We start from the raw sequence: 21,451 nt of genomic DNA on the forward strand, positions 1-21,451 counted from the left end.
CTTCCATCCTGCACCGACAGAGGGAATGCCCACGGTGGGCTGCGTGCGGGGCTTTGTGCTCCTGCACTCTCCAGGCCGTGCTTTCAGCCAGCCCTGGCAGTCAGGAGGCCCTGTCCTGGGCTCAGCAGCCCCAGCCCGTCTGAGGTGCTCCTCAGTAGCCGGGTAGCCCAGGCAGGTCAGCAGCCTCCGTGGGTCCTGGTCCTGACCCTGGCAGTGGAGGCATGGGCGTCCCTGCCTCCCAGAGGGTTAGCGATTCCTTTTCCCCAATACGCGCTCTTCCCAATTGCGAGCCTTGGTTTCCCTGTTAGCAAAAGCTGAGTAGTGAAAATAGCCAAAGATCCAGCCTTCCCTGGTTGGGTGGCTGGTGGTGGATGTCCACAGAGGGGTATCCTGCCCGCTCTCTCGGGCTCATGCCAGCCCTGTCCCGCAGCGCCGAGAGGCCCGGAAGCAGGAGCAGGCCAACAACCCCTTCTACATCAAGAGCTCGCCGTCACCACAGAAGGTGAGGCCCGTCCCCGGCTGCCTGTCCCTCAGCACCCTCTATCCTCACCACCCACGCCCCGTGGCATCCCTCAGAGTTTCAGGTTCCTTCTGGAAGATCCTGGGAGTGGAGCCTTGGGGGCGGGTGCCTCCCTGTGGGCCCCATTCATTGGAGCCTCCAGCCGGGGGCCTGTTGCGTGTGCACGGCAGCCCAGTTGCTGTCCAGCCGTGACCTCATGGTCGTGGGCAACCTGCTGCCTCCCTCTGGGCTTGAAGCCGCATTACTTTTCTCATTTGAGGAGAAAACAGAATATTCAGGTAGAAAAAGTGGACGAGGATTCGCTTCTCCCTGCGCAGTAGGCCTGCGGGGTCACCCGCATGACAAGCTTTCCAGCCCTCACTGTCTTTAAGAGTTGGGTCCTCCGGATGCTCACGGCGCTCCTCGTGGCCCGGAGCCCTGGCACGACCCCTGGCTCCTGAGGATGTCAGGGCCGCGTCGCGCCCCCTGCATCCCTGAGGCTTGTCCTACCCGTGTGTCACCCCTCAGTGCACCAGTAACGCCTGGATGTTGCTTTTGCAGCGGTACCAGGACACCCCGGGCGTGGAGCACATTCCTGTGGTGCAGATCGATCTCTCCGTCCCGTTGAAGGTTCCAGGCAAGTGTCTCCCGTGTGTCAGCGCCGCACTTGTCACTCAGGCTGTGGGGCGCTCCTGCCGCCCTCCCCGTGAGCCCCTGGGACCCGGTGCTGAGTGCCTGCCTGCTGCCGGCCTCCAGGGCTGCCTATGTCGGACCAGTACGTGAAGCTGGAGGAGGAGCGGCGGCACCGGCAGAAGCTGGAGAAGGACAAGAGGAGGAAAAAGAGGAAGGAGAAGAAGGGCAGGCGCCGCCACAGCTCGCTGCCCACGGAGAGCGACGAGGACATTGCCCCTGCCCAGCGGGTGGACATTGTCACGGAGGAGATGCCTGAGGTCAGCCGCGCTGGAGGGCCCGGCCGTGGGGTGTCTGTCTGTCCGCACGTGTGTGTCCTGGGGCCGTGCTCAGCGGCATCTCCCCGTGGGCTTCCTTGGTGGCCCTGCCCCGGAGAGCATAGGAGGAGAGGCGCGTCTCTCCTTGAGGGCAGGTCCCCACGCACCCACCCCGGGGCCAGCAGCTTCAGAGGCAGATGCAGGTTGGCTGCTTCCTGGGGCCCAGCCGCCCTTGGTGCCTGGATGCTGAACGGAGCCTCTGGTGGAGCCATGTCACTGCCCACATGTGCGTGTGGCCTCTGTGGGCGTGGCCGTGACCGTGACTGTCCAGGCAGTCCCATTGCGTCCGAGATGCATGGGGTTCCCCCAGGCCACAGGCGCGGGTTCCACTGATGGTGCTCCCCTCTTCCTGTCAGAACGCTCTGCCCAGCGACGAGGATGACAAAGACCCCAATGATCCCTACAGGGCTCTGGACATTGACCTGGATAAGTGAGTGCACGTGGGTTCAGGGTGAGGGTGGAGGCCACACGTGGTTGCTTCCTCTCGTCCTCCCTTCCGGGCAGGGCCGGGCTCTGCAGGGTGAACAGGCTGGGACGGGGTGCAGGCGGGCCTTCCCCAGACCACGTCCTCACTGCACTGCTTTTGGTTGGCCCTCCCAACCAAGACCCTAAGTGTGGGCTCTGAAGTCTCCGGACCTGGGGTGCTCAGGAGGTCCGCATGCCTTGACAGACCCTCCCATGAGAGCCTCCAGCAGCCTGTGTTGGCAGATCCACGTCGGACCGTGGCTGGGGCCAGGGGCTGGAGGAGCAGGTCCCGTGCTGCCACGTGTACTGGACGCAGCATGTACTGGGGGTCCTGGCGGGTAGCCGGTGGTGCTGATGTGTGACCCGGTCATTCCCCTTTCCAGGCCCTTAGCCGACAGCGAGAAGCTGCCTGTTCAGAAACACAGAAACGCCGAGACCTCAAAATCCCCCGAGAAGGACGTTCCCGTGGTAGAAAAGAAGAGCAAGAAACCCAAGAAGAAAGAGAAAAAGCACAAAGAGAAAGAGAGAAACCAGGAGAAGAGGGAGAAGAAGAAGGTAGAGCTAGTGTCTAGGGTGGCGTCCGTCTCCATTCCCCTCTCCTGTCCTGAGCTCCCAGACAGCCTGGGGGCAGCAGTGAGCTCAGGGGAAATGGCTGAGTCTGAGGCAGCGAGCGCCGGCCGCCTCGTCCTGTGCCCTGGCGGAGTGAGGACGCACGGCTTCCGAGGGGAGCTGGCTGTGCACTTGCGTCAGGGGAGATTGAGGAGGAGCCGACGATCCCACAGGCGAGCCGTGTCCTCACCTGTGTTGGGGGGCCATGGTCAGAGCTCGGTGTGGTCCAGATGCCACCCTCGTGTGCAGCTCCAGAACCGTTTCTGCAGCATCTGTGTGCAGATTTTCACATAGAGAAAGAAATGGGTTTTTCAAAGGAGCGCATGTTTGCAGGGCCTGGGGGCCTGTGCACACCCACATCAGGGGTCCCAGGCAGACATACGGGCCGCCACGGGCCTTCTGACCACTGGAATGGCGCATACCCACCCACAGATATGTCCCTGGCCCTCTTCTGGCAGCGAAAGCCAGAGCCAGCAGGGCTGGCTGAGGACATCGCCATCAGCTCCTGGATTCCCAGGCTCTGCAAGGCCCAGCTTGTCCAGGGCCCTGGGGGCAGCAAGGGCACCTGGCTCCTGCTGTCCCCGGCGCCTCTTCCCAGGACCATGCACTGCGTTTGCTGACAGCCTGTCTTGTGGTTTCAGGCTGAGGACCTGGACTTCTGGCTGTCTACCACCCCACCACCTGCCCCCGTCCCTGCCCCGGCTCCATCCACGGTAAGAGACTGGCAGCTGGCCAGTGCCGGCCTTCCTGTCTCCAGAGGTCATACCTGGCACTCAGGGAAGAGCCCTGGGTCTCCTGAGGCCCGCATCTGTGGGACCCAGCACTGAGTGGGGCCGGGGTCATGCTCCCGCGTCCCAGTGGGCCAAGCAGGGGCCAGGGGAAGGGGAGGATGGCCAGGGCCTCTGTGCCCACAGGCTCCCTGTCACTCGGAGGGCACTGTGGCCTCTCAGGCAGGGGTGAGGGTGAGCTGAGGGTGTGCGGCATGGAGGCTGCCTGGAGTGAAGTGCAGTGGGGCCCCTCATTGCCCAGCGTGAGCCCCGAGCCCTGGCTCCCTGCAGGAGGAGCTCAGTGTGAACGCCATCACTACCCTGAAGGACGAGTGTGAGGACGCCAAGACAGAGGCGCAGGACGAAGAGGGCAATGCTGAGGGGCAAGACCAGGACAAGGTGAGGCTGTCACTCCCCAGTGGCTGTGGAGGGCTGCATGAGCCCCAGCATCCCAACGTGGGGCCAGACAGCTTCCACCACCCAGATCCCAGGGCAGCCCTGCTCTCGCCTTTGCGTCGGACTCCTCACGGGCCTTTTGTTGTGGTTGTGGTCTTTTGTTTTTTTCATAACCTCCTTATTCACACATGGTTCGTAAGTCTAATAGAGTTTATTTATTTGAAGTATGTATACGGTGGTTTTCCGTATATATACAGTTGTGCAGCCATCATCACCTCTGTCTAGTTCCAGAACTTTCCATCACTCCTAAAGAAACCCCATTCCCACCAGCCATTATTCCTCATTCCCTTCCCAGCCCTGGCACCCACGCATCCTTCCTGTCTCTGTGGATCGGTGTGTCCTGAACATTTCACAGAAATGGAGTCATACACTGTGTGGTCTTTTGTGTGTGGCGTGTCACTGAGTGTGATGTCCTCAAGGTGCATCCACGCTATGGCTTGGGTCAGAGCCTGGTTCCTGTTCATGGTTGGGTCATTTTCCGGTGTGTGGACAGGCCACCCTCTGCCAACCCCGTTCCTCTGTGGACGGGCCACGCTGTACTGACCCACTCATCTGTTGATAGCCACTTGGGCCGCTTCCACTTTGTGGCCACACAGCGTGCTGCTTTGAACATTTGTGGAGTGTGCGTGGACATGTGTGTTCCCTCTCGGGTGTGTGCGTGGGTGTGGGGTTGCTGCGTCAAGTGTGGTGTCCTCACCAGTTGGCCATGCATGGCTCCCTGATCGGCAGGGACTGTTCCCTGAGCTGCTTCGGCGCTTGCCGCCTGCCGCCAGCCAGGGACGGCCCCAGCCTCCGCTGGCCTGGGTCTGGCCTGAGCTCGTCTCAGTAGGCCTGAGGCGTGGCTGGTCCTGCCATCCCACCCAGACACGTGGGACCCTCAGCCTGAGCAGCCCGGCCTGTGGCCCCGACCTCGAATTGTGAGGGGGGCGAGCTGGAGCAGCTTGGGAACTGAACCTGACCCTCCTCCTGCTCCAGAAATCTCCCAAGCAGAAGAAGAAGAAGCACAAGAAGGAGAAAGAGGAGCGGACCAAAGGCAAGAAGAAGTCCAAGAAGCAGCGTCTGGGCGGCGAGGAGGCGGCGGGGGAGCCGGTGCAGAACGGCGCACCAGAGGAGGAGCCGCTCCCGGTGAGGGGTACTTCAGCGCCCCCGCCCCGTGCCAGGGTTCCTGGCGGGCTGCGGGCTGCTCCCCACTCCTGCAGCCTCCACGCGGGAGAGAACAGCAGATTCTTGAAGAAGCGGAGCCTGGCGGGAGCAGGGAGCTGGCCCTGGCCTGCAGCCCCACATTCGGCACCCCGCGGTGGGCTGTGTGGTCCTGGGAGCCGGGCATCCCGCACAGGCCCCTTTGAAGCCCCTCGCCCCACGCGTTGTTGGGGTCGCGGCGTTTGGCCTGGGGTGCTGGGGTGCTGGGCTGCACTGGAGGCTTCGTTAGGATGGAGCTCAGGGCCCCGAGGCTGAGGGCCTTTTCTCTTTCCAGCCTGAGTCAGCTACTCCCTCCTCGCTGAAAATGCTTACGTTAAAATGGTGAGCCACTCCCCGGGGCAGGGTGGGTCAGCCAGTGCTCTTTGGCATGGGATTGCACAGAACAGGGCAGCCCCCACAGCTCCCAGATGTTGGTGTACCCAGGGCCTGTGATCCCTGGCAGGGCATTGCTTGGGCAGCGCCTCTGGCTTGGGTAAGGTTAGAGACATGCCCTGAGCTGGCAGGAGGGCCCCCGCCATGCACTCAAAGAGCAACCACAGGAGGCGCCTGGGCTGCAGCTGGGGGGTCGCCCCTCTCCGTGCCTGCCTGTGCCCGTGGGACCCGTGCTGCCTCCGTGGTCGGTGAGAGACAGGCAGCTGTGCCTATTCCCTGCGGCAGGGCTCGCCTGCCCTGCTAACATTGGCCATACCCTGCAGACCTGTGACATCCGGGGCAGTCTGCAGGAGGACAGTCAGGTCACCGTGGCCATCGTGCTGGAGAACCGGAGCAGCAGCATCCTCAAGGGCATGGAGCTCAGCGTGCTGGACTCACTCAATGCCAGGATGGCCCGGCCGCAGGGCTCCTCCGTCCATGATGGCGTCCCCGTGCCTTTCCAGCTGCCCCCGGGTGAGCCCTGCCCCACTCACGGCGTCTCCTGGGGATTGTGGGAGCATGGTGGCAGCTGGTGGCTGCCCGGATCCACTGGTTCTTTTTGCTTCCTCCTCACGTTCCCTTGGTCCCCAGGCCTGCACCTCAGTGCCTCCTCAGTGTCAGGGTCTCCCTGCAGCTCTCTGAGAAGTGTGAGGGCCTCGGATGGACCTGACTAGAGCCCCAAGGGCTGGGCTGGGGGCTGGGGCCTTCCTGGGTTCCACGGCTCCAGTGGCCGAGTCTGCCCTCTGAAACAGGGATGGGACCAGGTCCAGGCCAAACTGGGGACACCACTAGCCTCTTGTTTCTGCTCCTCTCCCCTCGTGCTGCTTTGGGGGCTGAGCTCAGATTCCTAATCAGCCATTGAGGACTTGGGGCTGAGAACAGACCTGGGGGCCCCGCCCATGCTGAGCCCCAGCTGCGTCTCAGGCCCCACTCCCCCTCTTCCCTGCCAGGCGTCTCCAACGAAGCCCAGTATGTGTTCACCATCCAGAGCATCGTCATGGCACAGAAGCTCAAGGGAACCCTGTCCTTCATTGCCAAGGTATGCAGGGCTCCACTCGACGTCAGGAAGCCAACTCTGCAGGCTGGGGCTCCTCCTGCCCCATTCCAGTGGGTGTCCAAGTGTCCCTAGGGGAAGTGGGCCACCTGCCTGGGGAGCCTGGAGCCCGGAGCCCGGAGCCCTGACCTGGGCCTGACTCCCTACTCAGCCGCACCACTTTCCCTCCACTGCAGAGTGACGAGGGTGCAACCCACGAGAAGCTGGACTTCCGGCTGCACTTCAGCTGCAGCTCCTACCTGACGACCACGCCCTGCTACAGGTGGGGCCTGGCCACGCCCACCTCCTGCACGCCACCGCCTCCCGCACCCCTCTGCCTCCCTCGACCTTGCAGACACCTGTACCCTGGGGACTGAGGCTTCTGGGCAGGACTTTAGAGACAAATTTGGAGGCCCGGCTCGTGGCTGGTGCAGGTCAGGCTGCCTGGTGTCTGCACCAGCTGGGGCCGCGTAGTTGAAGCCACAGGCCTGGCAGCGTCACCCAGAGAGGCCCTGGCCCCTGGCAGTCCTGGAGGCTGGAGGAGTGAGATCAAGGAGCCAGCAGCGCGGGCTGCTCCTCAGGCCTCTCCTCAGCATGGCTCGGCATGCGGCACCGCCTGCCCCGAGTCGTCACACGCTGTGCTCTGTGTGCCTGCATCCTAGCCTGTCCCGCTAGTCCCTTCCTACAGGACATCCGTCCTTGTCAGAGGAGGGCCCACCCCAAGACTTCAGGCACCTCTGTGACCGCTTTAAAGACAAGTCATTGTCAGTTTCTGGGTGTGAGGGTTTCCACACGTGGAAATAAGCCACATCTTCCAGGACCCCTGAGACCTCCCGGCCCAGACACGCAGGAGGCAGCATGTGTGGCAGGTTTTGTCGGCTTCTGTGCCAGGGAGCCTGAGGAACCCGGCCCCACCAGAGTCAGCCTCCCTGTCCCTCCCACAGTGATGCCTTTGCCAAGTTGCTGGAGTCCGGGGACTTGAGCATGAGCTCAGTCAAAGTCGATGGCATTCGGATGTCCTTCCAGAACCTTCTGGCGAAGATCTGTTTTCACCACCATTTTTCTGGTAAGGAGAGTGAGGGGCTTTCACACGCGCGGTGGCCGTCCCTTCCTTTTGGAGTCGGGTCTGTGGCCCTCGCACCCAAACTCACACCCTTTGGGATCCTGGGTGACTGGTGGCCCTGAGGCCTGGGAGCTGGCGCGGGGGCTGCATTCCCCACACCCCAGGCTTCCCAGGACCACACCCTGCTCCTGCAGACCTCCTGAAGCTGTGGCCAAGGGCGGCCCAGGAAGGTGGCCCCTGCTCTGGGGGTGGGGCTGCAACCATGCGGTGTGCGGGGGCCTGACGCCGCCCGCTCTGTTGCAGTTGTGGAGCGAGTGGACTCCTGCGCCTCCATGTACAGCCGCTCCATCCAGGGCCACCACATCTGTCTCCTGGTGAAAAAGGTGAGCCTTCGGCCGCTGCACACACCCTGGCTCCCACCTCTCCTGGGGTCACGCCCAGGCCTTCATCCCCAGGGGTGATCCTTGGGACTTCGAGGGCTCGAGAACAGTGATGGCAGCACCACAGCTGTGAGCCCCTCACCTGCGCCAGCCCCACTCAGCAGTGCAGACCTTCCTTCAGCAAGACGGGGCTTCCGCTTCCTGCTGTGCTGCTCACCCCAGGCTGACACATGGCTCCGGGGGCCCCCACTCCCACTGCTCCTGCCCCCCACCCCACCCCTGTACACAAGGCAGCCAAGGCCCTGGGGTCGGACTCTCCACCTGTCACTGCTGAGCTTTCAGAATGGTTCCTCGCTCCCTCCGCTCCGGGCCTCCTCCTGAGTATTGCAGGGTGGTTGTCTTCGCAGTGTGTCGACTGCCAAACGCAGCGTGTGACTGTTTTGTTGAGGGCTTTCGTGTCTGTATATGAGGAGTTGGGTCTTTAGTTTTCTTTTCTGATACTGCCTTTGGTTTTGTCATCCAGTGACCTCATCAGACACACAGGAGAGTGTGTCCTCTGTTTTGGGACATACTGTGTGTGATGAGTGGCATTTTTCCTTCGAAAGAAACGTGTGTACAGAATTCATCAGAAAACCATCAGGCCTGGGGAGTTCCTTTTCTGCAGGCTTTTAGCTACAAACGCAGTTTTTTTTTTTTTTTTTTTTTTTTTTTTGAGACGGAGTCTCGCTCTGTCGCCCGGCTGGAGTGCAGTGGCCAGATCTCAGCTCACTGCAAGCTCCGCCTCCCGGGTTCACGCCATTCTCCTGCCTCAGCCTCCCGAGTAGCTGGGACTACAGGCGTCCGCCACCTCGCCCGGCTAGTTTTTTGTATTTTTTAGTAGAGACGGGGTTTCACCGTGTTAGCCAGGATGGTCTCGATCTCCTGACCTCGTGATCCGCCCGTCTCGGCCTCCCAAAGTGCTGGGATTACAGGCTTGAGCCACCACACCCGGCCAGTTTTTTGTTTTAACAGTTATAGGAATCTCCAAGTTACCGTTCATCTTGGGTGAGTTTGGTAGTTTGTACTTTTCAAAGAACGCGCGTGAGCAATCATCAGAGTCGCTGAACTGATGTGTGGAGCGGTGCGCACCGTGTTCTCGCTGCTCCGTTTTTTCTGCTGCTCCTTGTGAGGGTCCCGGGTCACTCTCTGTTCTGACGGTCACGGTTTGTGTCTCTTTTTTCCTGGTTCTCCTGGGTAGAGGTTGGTCCATTTTATTGCACTTTTCTTTTTTTTTTTTTTTTTTTTTTTTTTTGAGACGGAGTCTTGCTCTGCCGCCCAGGCTGGAGTGCAGTGGCCGGCTCTCAGCTCACTGCAAGCTCTGCCTCCCGGGTTCACGCCATTCTCCTGTCTCAGCCTCCCGAGTAGCTGGGACTACAGGCGCCCGCCTCGTCGCCCGGCTAGTTTTTTGTATTTTTTAGTAGAGACAGGGTTTCACCGTATTAGCCAGGATGGTCTCGATCTCCTGACCTCGTGTTCCGCCCGTCTCGGCCTCCCAAAGTGCTGGGATTACAGGCTTGAGCCACCGCGCCTGGCCTGCACTTTTCTTTTTTTTTTTTTTTGAGACGGAGTCTTGCTCTGCCGCCCAGGCTGGAGTGCAGTGGCCGGGTCTCAGCTCACTGCAAGCTCCGCCTCCCGGTTCACGCCATTCTCCTGCCTCAGCCTCCCGAGTAGCTGGACTACAGGCGTCCGCCACCTCGCCCGGCTAGTTTTTTGTATTTTTTAGTAGAGACGGGGTTTCACCGTGTTCGCCAGGATGGTCTCGATCTCCTGACCTCGTGATCCGCCCGTCTCGGCCTCCCAAAGTGCTGGGATTACAGGCTTGAGCCACCACACCCGGCCAGTTTTTTGTTTTAACAGTTATAGGAATCTCCAAGTTATCGTTCATCTTGGGTGAGTTTGGTAGTTTGTACTTTTCAAAGAACGCGCGTGAGCAATCATCAGAGTCGCTGAACTGATGTGTGGAGCGGTGCGCACCGTGTTCTCGCTGCTCCGTTTTTTCTGCTGCTCCTTGTGAGGGTCCCGGGTCACTCTCTGTTCTGACGGTCACGGTTTGTGTCTCTTTTTTCCTGGTTCTCCTGGGTAGAGGTTGGTCCATTTTATTGCACTTTTCTTTTTTTTTTTTTTTTTTTTTTTTTTTTTTTGAGACGGAGTCTTGCTCTGCCGCCCAGGCTGGAGTGCAGTGGCCGGCTCTCAGCTCACTGCAAGCTCTGCCTCCCGGGTTCACGCCATTCTCCTGTCTCAGCCTCCCGAGTAGCTGGGACTACAGGCGCCCGCCTCGTCGCCCGGCTAGTTTTTTGTATTTTTTAGTAGAGACAGGGTTTCACCGTATTAGCCAGGATGGTCTCGATCTCCTGACCTCGTGTTCCGCCCGTCTCGGCCTCCCAAAGTGCTGGGATTACAGGCTTGAGCCACCGCGCCTGGCCTGCACTTTTCTTTTTTTTTTTTTTTTGAGACGGAGTCTTGCTCTGCCGCCCAGGCTGGAGTGCAGTGGCCGGGTCTCAGCTCACTGCAAGCTCCGCCTCCCGGGTTTACGCCATTCTCCTGCCTCAGCCTCCCGAGCAGCTGGGACTACAGGCGCCCGCCACGTCGCCCGGCTAGTTTTTTTTTTGTATTTTTTAGTAGAGACGGGGTTTCACCATGTTAGCCAGGATGGTCTTGATCTCCTGACCTCGTGATCCGCCCGTCTCGGCCTCCCAAAGTGCTGGGATTACAGGCTTGAGCCACCGCGCCCGGCCACGGCCTGCACTTTTCAAATAACCCATTTTTCTTGATGTCTAGTTTGGTTCCAGTGCCCTCCAGGGGCATACTGAGGATTTCCAGTTTGCACGGGTTTCTTTCACTTCTCCGCCTTCTTGCTCATGTTCATTACTCAGCATTCCGTTCCTAGAGGTCTGTTGTGGTTTTGATACCCTTGCTTTGTACTTTTATGTGTGGGTGTCCAGAGATCACGCATACACACTTTGTTTTATTTATTTTTATTTGAGACCGAGTCTCACTCTGTCGCCCAGGCTGGAGTGCAGTGGCGTGATCTCGGCTCACTGCAAGCTCCACCCCCCGGATTCATGCCATTCTCCTGCCTCAGCCTCCCAAGTAGCTGGGACTACAGGCGCCCGCCACCTCGCCCGGCTGATTTTTTGTATTTTTAGTAGAGACGGGGTTTCACCGTGTTAGCCAGGATGGTCTCGATCTCCTGACCTCGTGATCCACCTGCCTCGGCCTCCCAAAGTGCTGGGATTACAGGCTTGAGCCACCGCGCCCGGCCTAGTCTGGAACTCTTGATCCGCCTGCCTCTCAGCCTCCCAAAGTGCTGGTGTTAGAGGCATGAGCCACTGCGCCCAGCTGACAGCAGCCATTCTGATGGGTGTGAGGCATCTGGCAGCTGATTTGTTGTGCTGCTTTTTGGGTGTTGCACTCTTCCTCCCCAGCCTGGGCTGCTGCCCCTCATGACCCGAGGCTGTGTTCAGATGGGTTCATGGCTGTTGCTCTCCTGCCAAGCTCACCACCCTGCCTTGTCCTGGCTGTTCTGCCACTGAGCCCACACAGGGAGGGTCTATTTTTCAGGTCTGAAATTCCCACTGGGCTCTTCTGGTATCTTCCATGTCTTTGCTGATGCCCTGGTGATCTGTTGGAGTGTTTTCCTAAGAGCTACTTTAAAGCTTAGGCCAGCTGGGCATGGCGGCATGTGACTGTGGTCCCTGCTATTCGGGAGGCTGAGGCAGGAGGATCACTTGAGCCCTGGAGGTCGAGACCAGCCTGGGAACATGGCAAGATCCCAGGACTACAAAAAATTTAAAAAATTAGCCAGTAGTAAGAAATTAGTACAGCAAGCCTCTAGTCCCTGCTACTCGGGAGGCTGGGGTAGGAGGATCTCTTGAGCCCAGGAGTTCAAGGCTGTGGTGAGCCCTGATTGTGCTGCACTCTAGCCTGGGCAACAGAGTGAGACTCCAAAAAATAAAAAAAGAAAACTTGTGTCAGAGAGTCCTAGTATCCATCCACCTTGGTATGCCGATGGCCTTGGTGTTGGGGTCTGTGGGTTGGGGTCTTGATGTTGGTTTCTGCCAGTGGCCTTGGCATTGGTGCCTCGGTGTTGGGGTCTGAACGTTGGGTCTTGGTGTTGGGGTCTGGGTGGTGGGGTCTGGGCATTGGGGTCTTGGTGTTGGGGTCTGGATGTTGGTGTCTTGGAGTTGGTGCCTCGGCATTAGGGTCTGGGTGTTGGTGCCTTGGTGTCGGTGTCTGCCGATGGCCTTGGCATTGGTACCTTGGCGTAAGTGCCCTGGGGCTGGGGTCTTGGCACTGGGGTCTGCCAAGGGCCTCTCCGTATGAGTGGGTTCTCCTGGTTTTTCCTTGGAGTCCTGTGAGCTTCTGGGCCTTGTTCCATCCTGTGGAGGATGTGGGTGGTAAGGTCCCAGCTGCGGGTCCCTCCTGCCTTCTGGGGACCATGGCCCCAAGTGCAGCGCCACCTGCCTAGCCTCTGTCCTCTCAGTGCCGCCTCTTGTCCCTGGCCTGGCGGGACCCGGCCGTGGCCTCTGGACTCAGTGCTTGGGCTGCTCTTTGGGGTGCGCTCCACGGCGAGGGGTGAGCCCAGCAGATCCTGAGCCACTGCCCGGTGGCTTCCCCACGCACCTCCCTCGCTGGGGTGCTGGTTACCCCACTCCGCTGGCTGCTTCCACAGTCACTTCAGGGCCCAGTGGCAGGAGGGCGGAAGGACAGACTGCTCAACTCCCTGCCGGCTCAGGAGCTCTTCAGATTCTGGTCTTTGTCCCCAGCTGCCTCTGGCCGCCTCGGGGCCCTCAGGTGCCGGCTCCCACTTCTTTGTAGGCCGGAGCCCCTCCCGTGGGAGACCCGGGTGCCGTGGGCCGCTCCCTCACCCGAGCCCTTCCCGTTTTGTGTTTTAATAATTAGCAAATTTGCAAAATTAAAAGGTCAACACATATAGCTGCAAGGCAGTATTTGCACATAGTGGGTGGTTTGTTTTTTTTTTTTTTTTAATTTTTTTTTTTTTTTTTTTTGAGGTGGAGTCTCGCTCTGTCGCCCGGGCTGGAGTGCAGTGGCCGGATCTCAGCTCACTGCAAGCTCCGCCTCCCGGGTTCACGCCATTCTCCTGCCTCAGCCTCCCAAGTAGCTGGGACTACAGGCGCCCGCCACCGCGCCCGGCTAGTTTTTTGTATTTTTTTAGTAGAGACGGGGTTTCACTGTGTTAGCCAGGATGGTCTCGATCTCCTGACCTCGTGATCCGCCCGTCTTGGCCTCCCAAAGTGCTGGGATTACAGGCTTGAGCCACCGCACCCGGCCTAATTTTTTTGAGGTAGCATCTCGCTCTGTTGCCCAGGCTGGAGTGCAGTGGTGCAAACACGGCTCACTGCAGCTTCAACCTCCTGGGCTCAAGTGATCCTCCTGCCTCATTCTCCCACATAGGATCCTCCCGCCTCAGCCCCCCGCGTAGGATCCTCCCGCCTCAGCCCCCCGCATCAGATCCTCCCGCCTCAGCCCCCCGCGTAGATCCTCCCGCCTCAGCCCCCCGCGTAGGATCCTCCCGCCTCAGCCCCCCGCGTAGGATCCTCCCGCCTCAGCCCCCCACGTAGGATCCTCCGCCTCAGCCCCCCGCGTAGGATCCTCCCGCCTCAGCCCCCCGCGTAGGATCCTCCCGCCTCAGCCCCCCCCATCAGATCCTCCCGCCTCAGCCCCCCGCATAGGATCCTCCCGCCTCAGCCCCCCGCATCAGATCCTCCCACCTCAGCCCCCCGTGTAGGATCCTCCCGCCTCAGCCCCCCGCGTGGGATCCTCCCGCCTCAGCCCCCCGCGTGGGATCCTCCCGCCTCAGCCCCCCCCATCAGATCCTCCCACCTCAGCCCCCCGCGTAGGATCCTCCCGCCTCAGCCCCCCGCATCAGATCCTCCCGCCTCAGCCCCCCACGTAGGATCCTCCCGCCTCAGCCCCCCACGTAGGATCCTCCCGCCTCAGCCCCCCCCATCAGATCCTCCCGCCTCAGCCCCCCACGTAGGATCCTCCCGCCTCAGCTCTCCCGCATCAGATCCTCCCCCTCAGCCCCCCGCGTGGATCCTCCCGCCTCAGCCCCCCCCATCAGATCCTCCCACCTCAGCCCCCCGCGTAGGATCCTCCCGCCTCAGCCCCCCCCATCAGATCCTCCCGCCTCAGCCTCCCACGTAGGATCCTCCCGCCTCAGCCCCCCGCGTAGATCCTCCCGCCTCAGCCCCCCGCGTGGATCCTCCCGCCTCAGCCCCCCGCGTAGGATCCTCCCGCCTCAGCCCCCCGCATCAGATCCTCCCACCCCAGCCTCTCACATAGGATCCTCCCGCCTCAGCCCCCCGCGTAGGATCCTCCCGCCTCAGCCCCCCGCGTAGGATCCTCCCGCCTCAGCCCCCCCCATCAGATCCTCCCGCCTCAGCCCCCCGCATAGGATCCTCCCGCCTCAGCCCCCCGCATCAGATCCTCCCACCTCAGCCCCCCGTGTAGGATCCTCCCGCCTCAGCCCCCCGCGTGGATCCTCCCGCCTCAGCCCCCCGCGTGGGATCCTCCCGCCTCAGCCCCCCCCATCAGATCCTCCCACCTCAGCCCCCCGCGTAGGATCCTCCCGCCTCAGCCCCCCGCATCAGATCCTCCCGCCTCAGCCCCCCACGTAGATCCTCCCGCCTCAGCCCCCCACGTAGGATCCTCCCGCCTCAGCTCTCCCGCATCAGATCCTCCCGCCTCAGCCCCCCCCATCAGATCCTCCCGCCTCAGCCCCCCACGTAGGATCCTCCCGCCTCAGCCCCCCGCGTGGGATCCTCCCGCCTCAGCCCCCCCCATCAGATCCTCCCACCTCAGCCCCCCGCGTAGGATCCTCCCGCCTCAGCCCCCCGCATCAGATCCTCCCGCCTCAGCCTCCCACGTAGGATCCTCCCGCCTCAGCCCCCCGTAGGATCCTCCCGCCTCAGCCCCCCGCGTGGGATCCTCCCGCCTCAGCCCCCCGCGTAGGATCCTCCCGCCTCAGCTCTCCCGCATCAGATCCTCCCACCCCAGCCTCTCACATAGGATCCTCCCACCCCAGCTCTCCCGCGTAGGATCCTCCCGCCTCAGCCCCCCGCCTAGGATCCTCCCGCCTCAGCCTCCTGCATAGCTGGGACCATAGGCATGAGTCACCCGGCCTGGCCTGCATGTACTTTTATTTATTTATTTTTGAGACAGAGTTTTGCTTTTGTTGCCCAGGCTGGAGTGTGATGGTGGAACAATCTCAATTCACATGCAACCTCCGCCCCCTGGGTTCAAGTTCAAGCAAATCTCCTGCTTCAGCCTCCCAAGTAGCTGGGGTTACAGGCATCTGCCACCATGCCTGGCGAATTTTTTTTTTTTTTTTTTTGAGTCGGAGTCTCACTCTGTATGCCAGGCTAGAGTGCAGTGGTGCGATCTCAGCTCACTGCAAGGTCCACCTCCTGGGTTCACGGCATTCTCCTGCCTCAGCCTCCCGAGTAGCTGGGACTACAGGTGCCCGCCACCGCACCCAGCTAATTTTTTTTTGTATTTTTAGTATAGATGGGGTTTCACCGTGTTAGCCAGTATGGTCTCGATCTCCTGACCTCGTGATCTGTCCGCCGCCGCCTCCCCAAGTGCTGGAATTACAGGCATGAGCCACCGCGCCTGGTCTGTTTTTTGTATTTTTAGTAGGGACAGGGTTTCACCGTATTGACCAGGCTGGTTTCCAACTCCTGACCTCAGGTGATCCACCCACCTTGGCCTCCCAAAATGCTGGGATTACAGGTGTGAGCCACCGTGCCTGGCCTCTGCATACACTTTTAAAAATACCAGTCTTTTTCCTTACACAGGGTGAGAACTCTGTCTCGGTCGACGGGAAGTGCAGTGACTCCACGCTGCTGAGCAACTTGTTAGAAGAGATGAAGGCGACGCTGGCCAAGTGTTGAGAGCTGCCTCGAGCCCCGCCCCCCCGCGGAGCACGCACCCAGGGACCGCAGCCCTGACGTGTCTCGCCTCTCAGTCGTGTGTACTGTACGCAAGCCTGAGTGTTAATTTAACTCCATGTTGTCCGCCCGCCGTGTAGACGTCCGAGGTCGTACGTTGCGTTGAATTATCCGACCATCCTTTTTTACTGTGACTCTTCCCACTCTCTTTGGTAAGAAGTCCCTTCACGTCCCCAAACCAGCAAGGGCCTCCCCCACCTGGGTCTGTGCCCTGCCCCGTGCTGGAGGCCGAGTCCTTGAATGTGGCTTCAGGGGCTCCTGTCCTGGGCCAGGGCCCGATGGGCACCACATGAGGGGCACTTGGTGGACAGGGCGGGGCTGACGTGGCCTCCTCTGGGGTCACCTGGTTTTGTCCCAAAGGTCCTGACAGTGGCGTCTGGGGGAGGGTAAGGAAGGGCCGCTGTTGCCAAGGTTTTCTCTCCCAGAACCCACAGTGGGAAAGCGGTCCTGCTGGGCGTTGTCCATCGTCAGTGTGCTTGTGGACTGGTGGCTGGGCCCTGGGATCCCAGGCCACGCGCCAGCCAGGCTGTGGGCAGGGAGGGGCCAGGGACGTCGAAGAGAGGTTGCAGTCAGAACCATGGACCGGGCAGGATGAGGCCTCTGCCACCATTCTTCCTGGTCAGCAGAAGTGCATCTCGACGGGCTTAGGTTTGGGGTGAGGGTGTGTGGTCGCGTCCCCTGCTTGCCACTGTGCGCACCAAGGTTTCCCCACGTCCTTCCCAGCACTGTTAGGAAGGCCCGGGCAGGGCCTGGAAGCACCCGACCCGGGCTGTTCTCCTGTGTTGAAGGAGTGTGCCCAGTGCCCTTGGGCAGGACCTGTGAGAGCCCCCACCAGGCAGGGCAAGGGGACTCCACTCTATCCCCATGGCCAGCGTGGGCACAGGACTGACCCTTCCTCAGAGATAATGACATTTTATCTTTTTCTTTTGATGAAAACTGTCACTTTAGCATGTAATCTATTATAGAATCCCGTGCAGTGATTCTAGGATTTGAAATTATATGATGTGTTACATAAGAATTTATTTGCTATCGACATTCCCATATAAACAAGAGAGAGACATATCACGCTGCTGTCATGATTTTGTGTCAAGATGATCCAATAAAGTTGTAAAACAGGCATTTCCACATGGGGTCTTCTGCCTGACCTGGTCATGCGGCACCGCAGGGTTGGAGCCTCTGTGCCTCAGCTCTATCCAGGCCTGGGGCTGGGGCGGGCACAGGCCAGGGAATCCCCCACCCCGTGGAGGCCTCGGTTCCCAGCATCTCCACCCAGGGCTGTGCAGGGGAGCAGGTGCCCGCTCTCCCTCCCCTTCCGCAGGAGCCCCTCAGGGCAGGGACAGATCCAGAATTGAGAGCTGCGGAAGAGCAGCCGCCCCACCCCTGGGTGAATTTGCCTCCTTTACACCAGCCTCACACCTTGAAGATGGGAGCCTCGAGCAAGGTGATGCTGGGTCAGTGAAGCCGCTGCCAACTCTAACCCAAGACGCGGCCGTGGTGGCAGGCATTTGGTGGCAGGGGGCACAGAGCAGCACAGACGGGACCCCAGCCCTGGCCCACACCAACGTCCTTTATAGAAAACCATGCCTTGAAAGCGCGTGCCGTGAGCCTCTTTCCTGTTACTTAAATACGCTTGCCGGCCTCGAAGGAAGCATCCTTCACAGCCAGGACCTGACGCCACCACTCCGGACGCTGTCCTCAGAGGCCACTACCACGTTCTCCCCTGACACACGTGTGGCTCCCATGTCCCACGGAGCCTGGGAGGCGCTCGGCCACCTTCCCACACGCCGTTCCTGACAGCGAATGTGCCCGTGCGCCCCTCCCGTGACGGAAGCCTGAGGCGGCCGCAGAACAGTGCGTGGGGCCCATGCTGGCAGCATCAGTGTGTTCAGGGATGTTCTCGCCAGTGCCCTGCAGCCGCCCCAATGCTGGATCAAAGGGACACTCGAGGAAGTGAGGAGACCGGCAGGAAGCGAGGAGACCACCGGACTGAGGTCGCCCGAGTGAGAATGGGACTTGGAACTGCACCACTGCACAGATGGAACACGAGTCTCTCCCTCCTGTGTCTCAGGACCAGTCGGCCAGGGTCAGGCAGTCGTGGCCCCGGCTCTGGCCATCATGCCACACCTGTTGCTGCCACAGAGATGACTGGAGACAGCCACAGTTCCTGCGTTCCTTGGCTCGGGTCGGATGTGAGTGACCACAACACCTAAACGCACTAGTGCTGGCCCTGGTCTCGACCATACTGTGGCCTCGCTTTGGGTGGAAGAACCCAGGTGCTCTGTGGGCTTGTGTGAGCCTACCTGTGTGTGCTCAGGTGGGCCACGGACCCACATCTAGGAGTCTGGGGACACTCCCTGAGGCCCTGTGAGTGTGGCTACGAGTCGGTCCCCCATGGCTGTGGACCTGAGGCCAGGACCTGCCCTGCTCTGTCTGGGACTTTTAGGCCTCCCCAGAAGCCCACCTCCAGCCCCCAGAGGCTTCCCCCTGCCCCGACAAGAACTCTTCTGCAAAGAGAAACATCAGGGACTTTAATCATCACGTCTCGCAGCTCCGCAGACCTGCCCAGGCGCTGACGCTGTAGACAGCCCACCCCCGCTCCCTCCCTCCCACCCTCCCGGCCCTGGCTAGCTCAGGCTCTGTCTGGGGTTGGAGGGGGGTCCTGAGGCAGCAGCAGCCCAGCTCCAGAGGGATAGGCGGGGGCTGTCCAGCTGAGTCCTGGCCCCACGTTGCGCTGGGGCGGGCCCGGCTGCTGTCAGTGCTGCTTGAGACACTCGGCGGCATCGTCCAAGGTCAGGTTGGCCAGGTGTGGGGGCTCCAGACACCTGAAGGCCGGTGATACCAGGCTGTGGGGAGACGAGGCTGCCTCAGCTCTCCATGTCCCCCACCCCCTGCCTCCCTCCCTGGGGGTCTTTGCTGGGGGGCCCCAGGCCTCTCCTCCCCGCTGGGATGTGTGGTCCTGTGTGTGGCCACATCCACGACACCGGCATGCCTGGGATTTCAGAAGGGTGTGGGGGCCGTGGCACGCAGTGCTTAGGAGCACCCCTTCTCCCGAGGCCTCCCTTCTCTAGGTCACTCACAAGGCTGGGGTGGCTCTGTGTGTCCCAGGCCAGGAGGAGGAGGAGGAGCGTAGTTGGTTCATGAAACCACCACATGGGTGTGGTTGCAGAGGTGACATCCAACATCCAGCAGGTGTCCCAGGTATAGGGAGAGCCCCACCTGCGGGACCCCCACTGACCTAGAGGACCCCCCAGCCCCCCTCCCTTTACCCCCTTCCCCTGAAGGCCAGGTCAAGGCAGCCTTACCTCATGCTCACGTCCTGTCTGAAAGGCAATATGGGGCAGTCAGCTCCTCCATGGGGCACCCCTAACCATCGCAGGGAACCCTCCCAGGCTCTGACCACAGACCTGGGGCAGGGGTGGAACCAGACCCTATGGGGCCCCTTAGGCAGGATGCCCCCCTCCAGCTAAGGGTCAGAGACCTTTGAGGGTGAAAGGGACTGCGGCCACCTCCTGCGCAGAGCTGGGTTGGACGTGGGAGCTGAGGGAGCCAGCCTGTGCCCCAAACATACTCACCCACGAGGTGCTCACACACGCACACTGCCTGTGTCGGTTTGAGGAGGGGACTTACTTGTGCCAGTTATTTCTACAAGGACAGTGGGTCTGGACTCAGGAGGCCGAGTGGCCACGGCCAGTGTTCCCTCCCAGGCCCAGGTGAGCTTGCTGCCGCCCGAAGACCCCACTCACATGTAGTTCAGCAGGCCCTGGACAGCTGATTCCCACTGCTCCGAGGACCTATGGGACGTGGGTTTGGAAGTGGTGCGCCCCTGAACCCCTGACCCCACCCTACCCCAATGACGAGGGCCAGGTGGAAGGTGGGGAACCCCCTCCAAGGAGAGCCTGGGATCCCAGGGACAGCAGGGCCCTGGCACGGTTGGGTGTGATGCCTGAGCCCTACTCGCAGTTATAGCCAAAGCAGGCGACGTGCGAGTCTGTGCAGTTGTTGCAGGAGATGGTCTCGTACTGGAAGATGCCTGAAACACAGGACAGCCGCCAGGGCTCCCTTTGGCCTCCAGGGCCCCGAGCTGCCGCCAGCGCGCCCCTCAGCCTGGACGCAGCCTCGCTTACCACAGTGGCGCTGACAGTCGAGGCGGCCTGTGGGAGGGCCGGACAACGCCGTCTTACCAGGCCCAGCCTTGTCCCCAGTCCTGCCTCCTCCCAATCCGCCAAGCCTCGGGGCCTTCCCTTGCCACTGGGGCCCAGGCTCACCTGGTTTTCATATATGTGTGTCCATGGCCCGGAGGGAAGGGGTCCCCAAAGTGACCCCCAGCGTCGGATGGAGCAAACTTCAGGGGAAGGCGTGGCAATACTCCCAGCGCCTTTGGGGGCTACTTAGGGGAGGTCCTCGCGGGGTGATGGCATTGATCCTTCAGGGGCTGGGCTGGGTCCCTCCCTGGGGAGCTGCCCTCCTCCCCAGCTGCCCGGTGCCAGGTGCCCTGTTCACATCGCTCCAGGCTCAGCCAAGCCCCGTGGGTCTCCGAGGCTCCGGGCAACACCTCCCTCCCCTGAAGCCTTATTTGCTCACTTTCAATGATGGCGTTCTGGATGAGGTGCACCTGCTCCCGGAAGATGTTTCGCAGCTCGTTGGGGAAATACCCTGAGGAGTCCAGGCAGGAGGGGGTCAGGCTCAGGCGGTGGGCGGGGTGTCCTGGGGTGGGCGGCCCCGCCTCGGTTTCGCGCCCCTTACCCGGGAAGTACATCTTCCCTTGGTACAGCTGATCCATTCTCTGGTACACTGCTGTCGCCACTTGGTCCAGCTTCTCCCGGGCTGCGGGCAGGAGAAGCAGCCAGGTAACTGGCCTGCCCGGGGGTCTCGCTGGGGGGTAGTCGGGACTGGGCTGGGCTCCCGCACTCACTGATCTCGGCGGGGATGGCCAGGTGCAGCTCCTTCATTGTGTCGTCGCTCCAGTCGGTGAGCAGCGCCCCTGACACGGGGATGTCGCCCACCCACCAGGACTTGAGGTTCACATGGTGGCGGTAGAAGGAGAACTTCTCGGAGAACTTGCTGTGGCAGTGCAGACAGCCGTGGGCCAGCGCCGCCGTCATGCCCACCAGGCACAGCAGCAGCGCCATGCCCGTCCCGGCCCGCCGCCGGCCAACCAACGGCGCTGCTCGCGCCACACCCCTCAGCCGCGCACCAACCAACCGCCCCCACTCGGGCACTAGGCCGCGTCTCCTCCCCCTCCAGCCCCACCGGCGCAGGCCCCGCCCCCTCCCAGGCCCAGCCCCGCCTCCGTCCTCAGCGGACTACTGACGGCGCCGGTTCCGCCTCCAGGACCCGCCCACGATCCGCCCCTCAGGAGACTTCGCCACTAGGTGGGCCCCGCCCCCAGGCCGCGCCCTACGCATGCGCCAGTGGCCCGTGCCCGCTCCTCCGCCGTCTCCCACTGAGGCCCCGCCCCGTATCCCGGCGACGGTACAGGCTCCGCCCACAGGCCGCAGCCCCGGTTGCTAGGCAACGGAGACCTCCGCCCTGCCCGGCCCGCCTCGGCC

The 21,451-nt window shown here is 61.5% G+C and overlaps 2 protein-coding genes and 1 pseudogene across 15 annotated transcripts in view; 2 read left to right on the plus strand and 1 right to left on the minus strand.

Moving 5' to 3' along the window:
- The window catches only part of AP3D1 (adaptor related protein complex 3 subunit delta 1), a 53,480-nt gene extending 36,459 nt beyond the window's left edge, over positions 1-17,021 (plus strand). Inside the window, exons 18-32 of one of the 5 annotated variants that reach the window (XR_004433482.1) lie at positions 431-502; positions 1,061-1,136; positions 1,256-1,449; positions 1,863-1,936; positions 2,355-2,526; positions 3,222-3,293; positions 3,639-3,746; positions 4,779-4,928; positions 5,278-5,324; positions 5,699-5,888; positions 6,365-6,453; positions 6,645-6,730; positions 7,392-7,513; positions 7,814-7,893; positions 15,750-17,021. Coding sequence is in view for 3 of the 5 variants with exons in the window: in XM_033195172.1 (XP_033051063.1) it covers positions 431-502; positions 1,061-1,136; positions 1,256-1,449; positions 1,863-1,936; positions 2,355-2,526; positions 3,222-3,293; positions 3,639-3,746; positions 4,779-4,935; positions 5,284-5,324; positions 5,699-5,888; positions 6,365-6,453; positions 6,645-6,730; positions 7,392-7,513; positions 7,814-7,893; positions 15,750-15,845 (1,629 nt within the window). In the remaining 2 variants the exon portion in view is untranslated. Of the gene's footprint in view, positions 1-430; positions 503-1,060; positions 1,137-1,255; positions 1,450-1,862; positions 1,937-2,354; positions 2,527-3,221; positions 3,294-3,638; positions 3,747-4,778; positions 4,936-5,277; positions 5,325-5,698; positions 5,889-6,364; positions 6,454-6,644; positions 6,731-7,391; positions 7,514-7,813; positions 7,894-15,749 lie in introns of those variants that run through there. The other 4 variants (XR_004433483.1, XM_033195172.1, XM_033195173.1 and 1 more) reach the window with 4 other exon arrangements.
- On the plus strand, positions 16,119-17,019 carry LOC117073993 (annotated as a pseudogene). Its single transcript, XR_004433486.1, has one exon. The product of XR_004433486.1 is annotated as an uncharacterized LOC117073993 (transcript).
- Positions 17,022-18,410: 1,389 nt separating the features above from the next.
- On the minus strand, positions 18,411-21,133 carry IZUMO4 (IZUMO family member 4). Of its 9 annotated transcripts, none has more exons than XM_033195177.1 (10): positions 20,815-21,133; positions 20,646-20,726; positions 20,484-20,555; positions 20,027-20,053; positions 19,857-19,932; positions 19,646-19,693; positions 19,530-19,544; positions 19,205-19,222; positions 18,980-18,994; positions 18,411-18,745 (listed from the first exon to the last, which is right to left on the minus strand). In XM_033195177.1, the coding sequence occupies exons 1-10, from the start codon at positions 21,029-21,031 to the stop codon at positions 18,655-18,657; spliced, it is 660 nt and encodes a 219-aa protein (XP_033051068.1). In that variant the 5' UTR covers positions 21,032-21,133; the 3' UTR covers positions 18,411-18,654. The 9 variants fall into 9 exon arrangements, with proteins under 9 accessions (XP_033051068.1, XP_033051067.1, XP_033051075.1 ...); XM_033195176.1 differs by having other exon boundaries at positions 18,980-19,009; XM_033195184.1 differs by having other exon boundaries at positions 18,980-19,033.
- Between the last annotated feature and the right edge of the window lie 318 nt (positions 21,134-21,451).

Source organism: Trachypithecus francoisi, unplaced genomic scaffold (genome assembly GCF_009764315.1).
Source record: "Trachypithecus francoisi isolate TF-2019V2 unplaced genomic scaffold, Tfra_2.0 Lachesis_group5, whole genome shotgun sequence".
Classification (NCBI taxonomy): Eukaryota; Metazoa; Chordata; class Mammalia; order Primates; family Cercopithecidae; genus Trachypithecus; species Trachypithecus francoisi.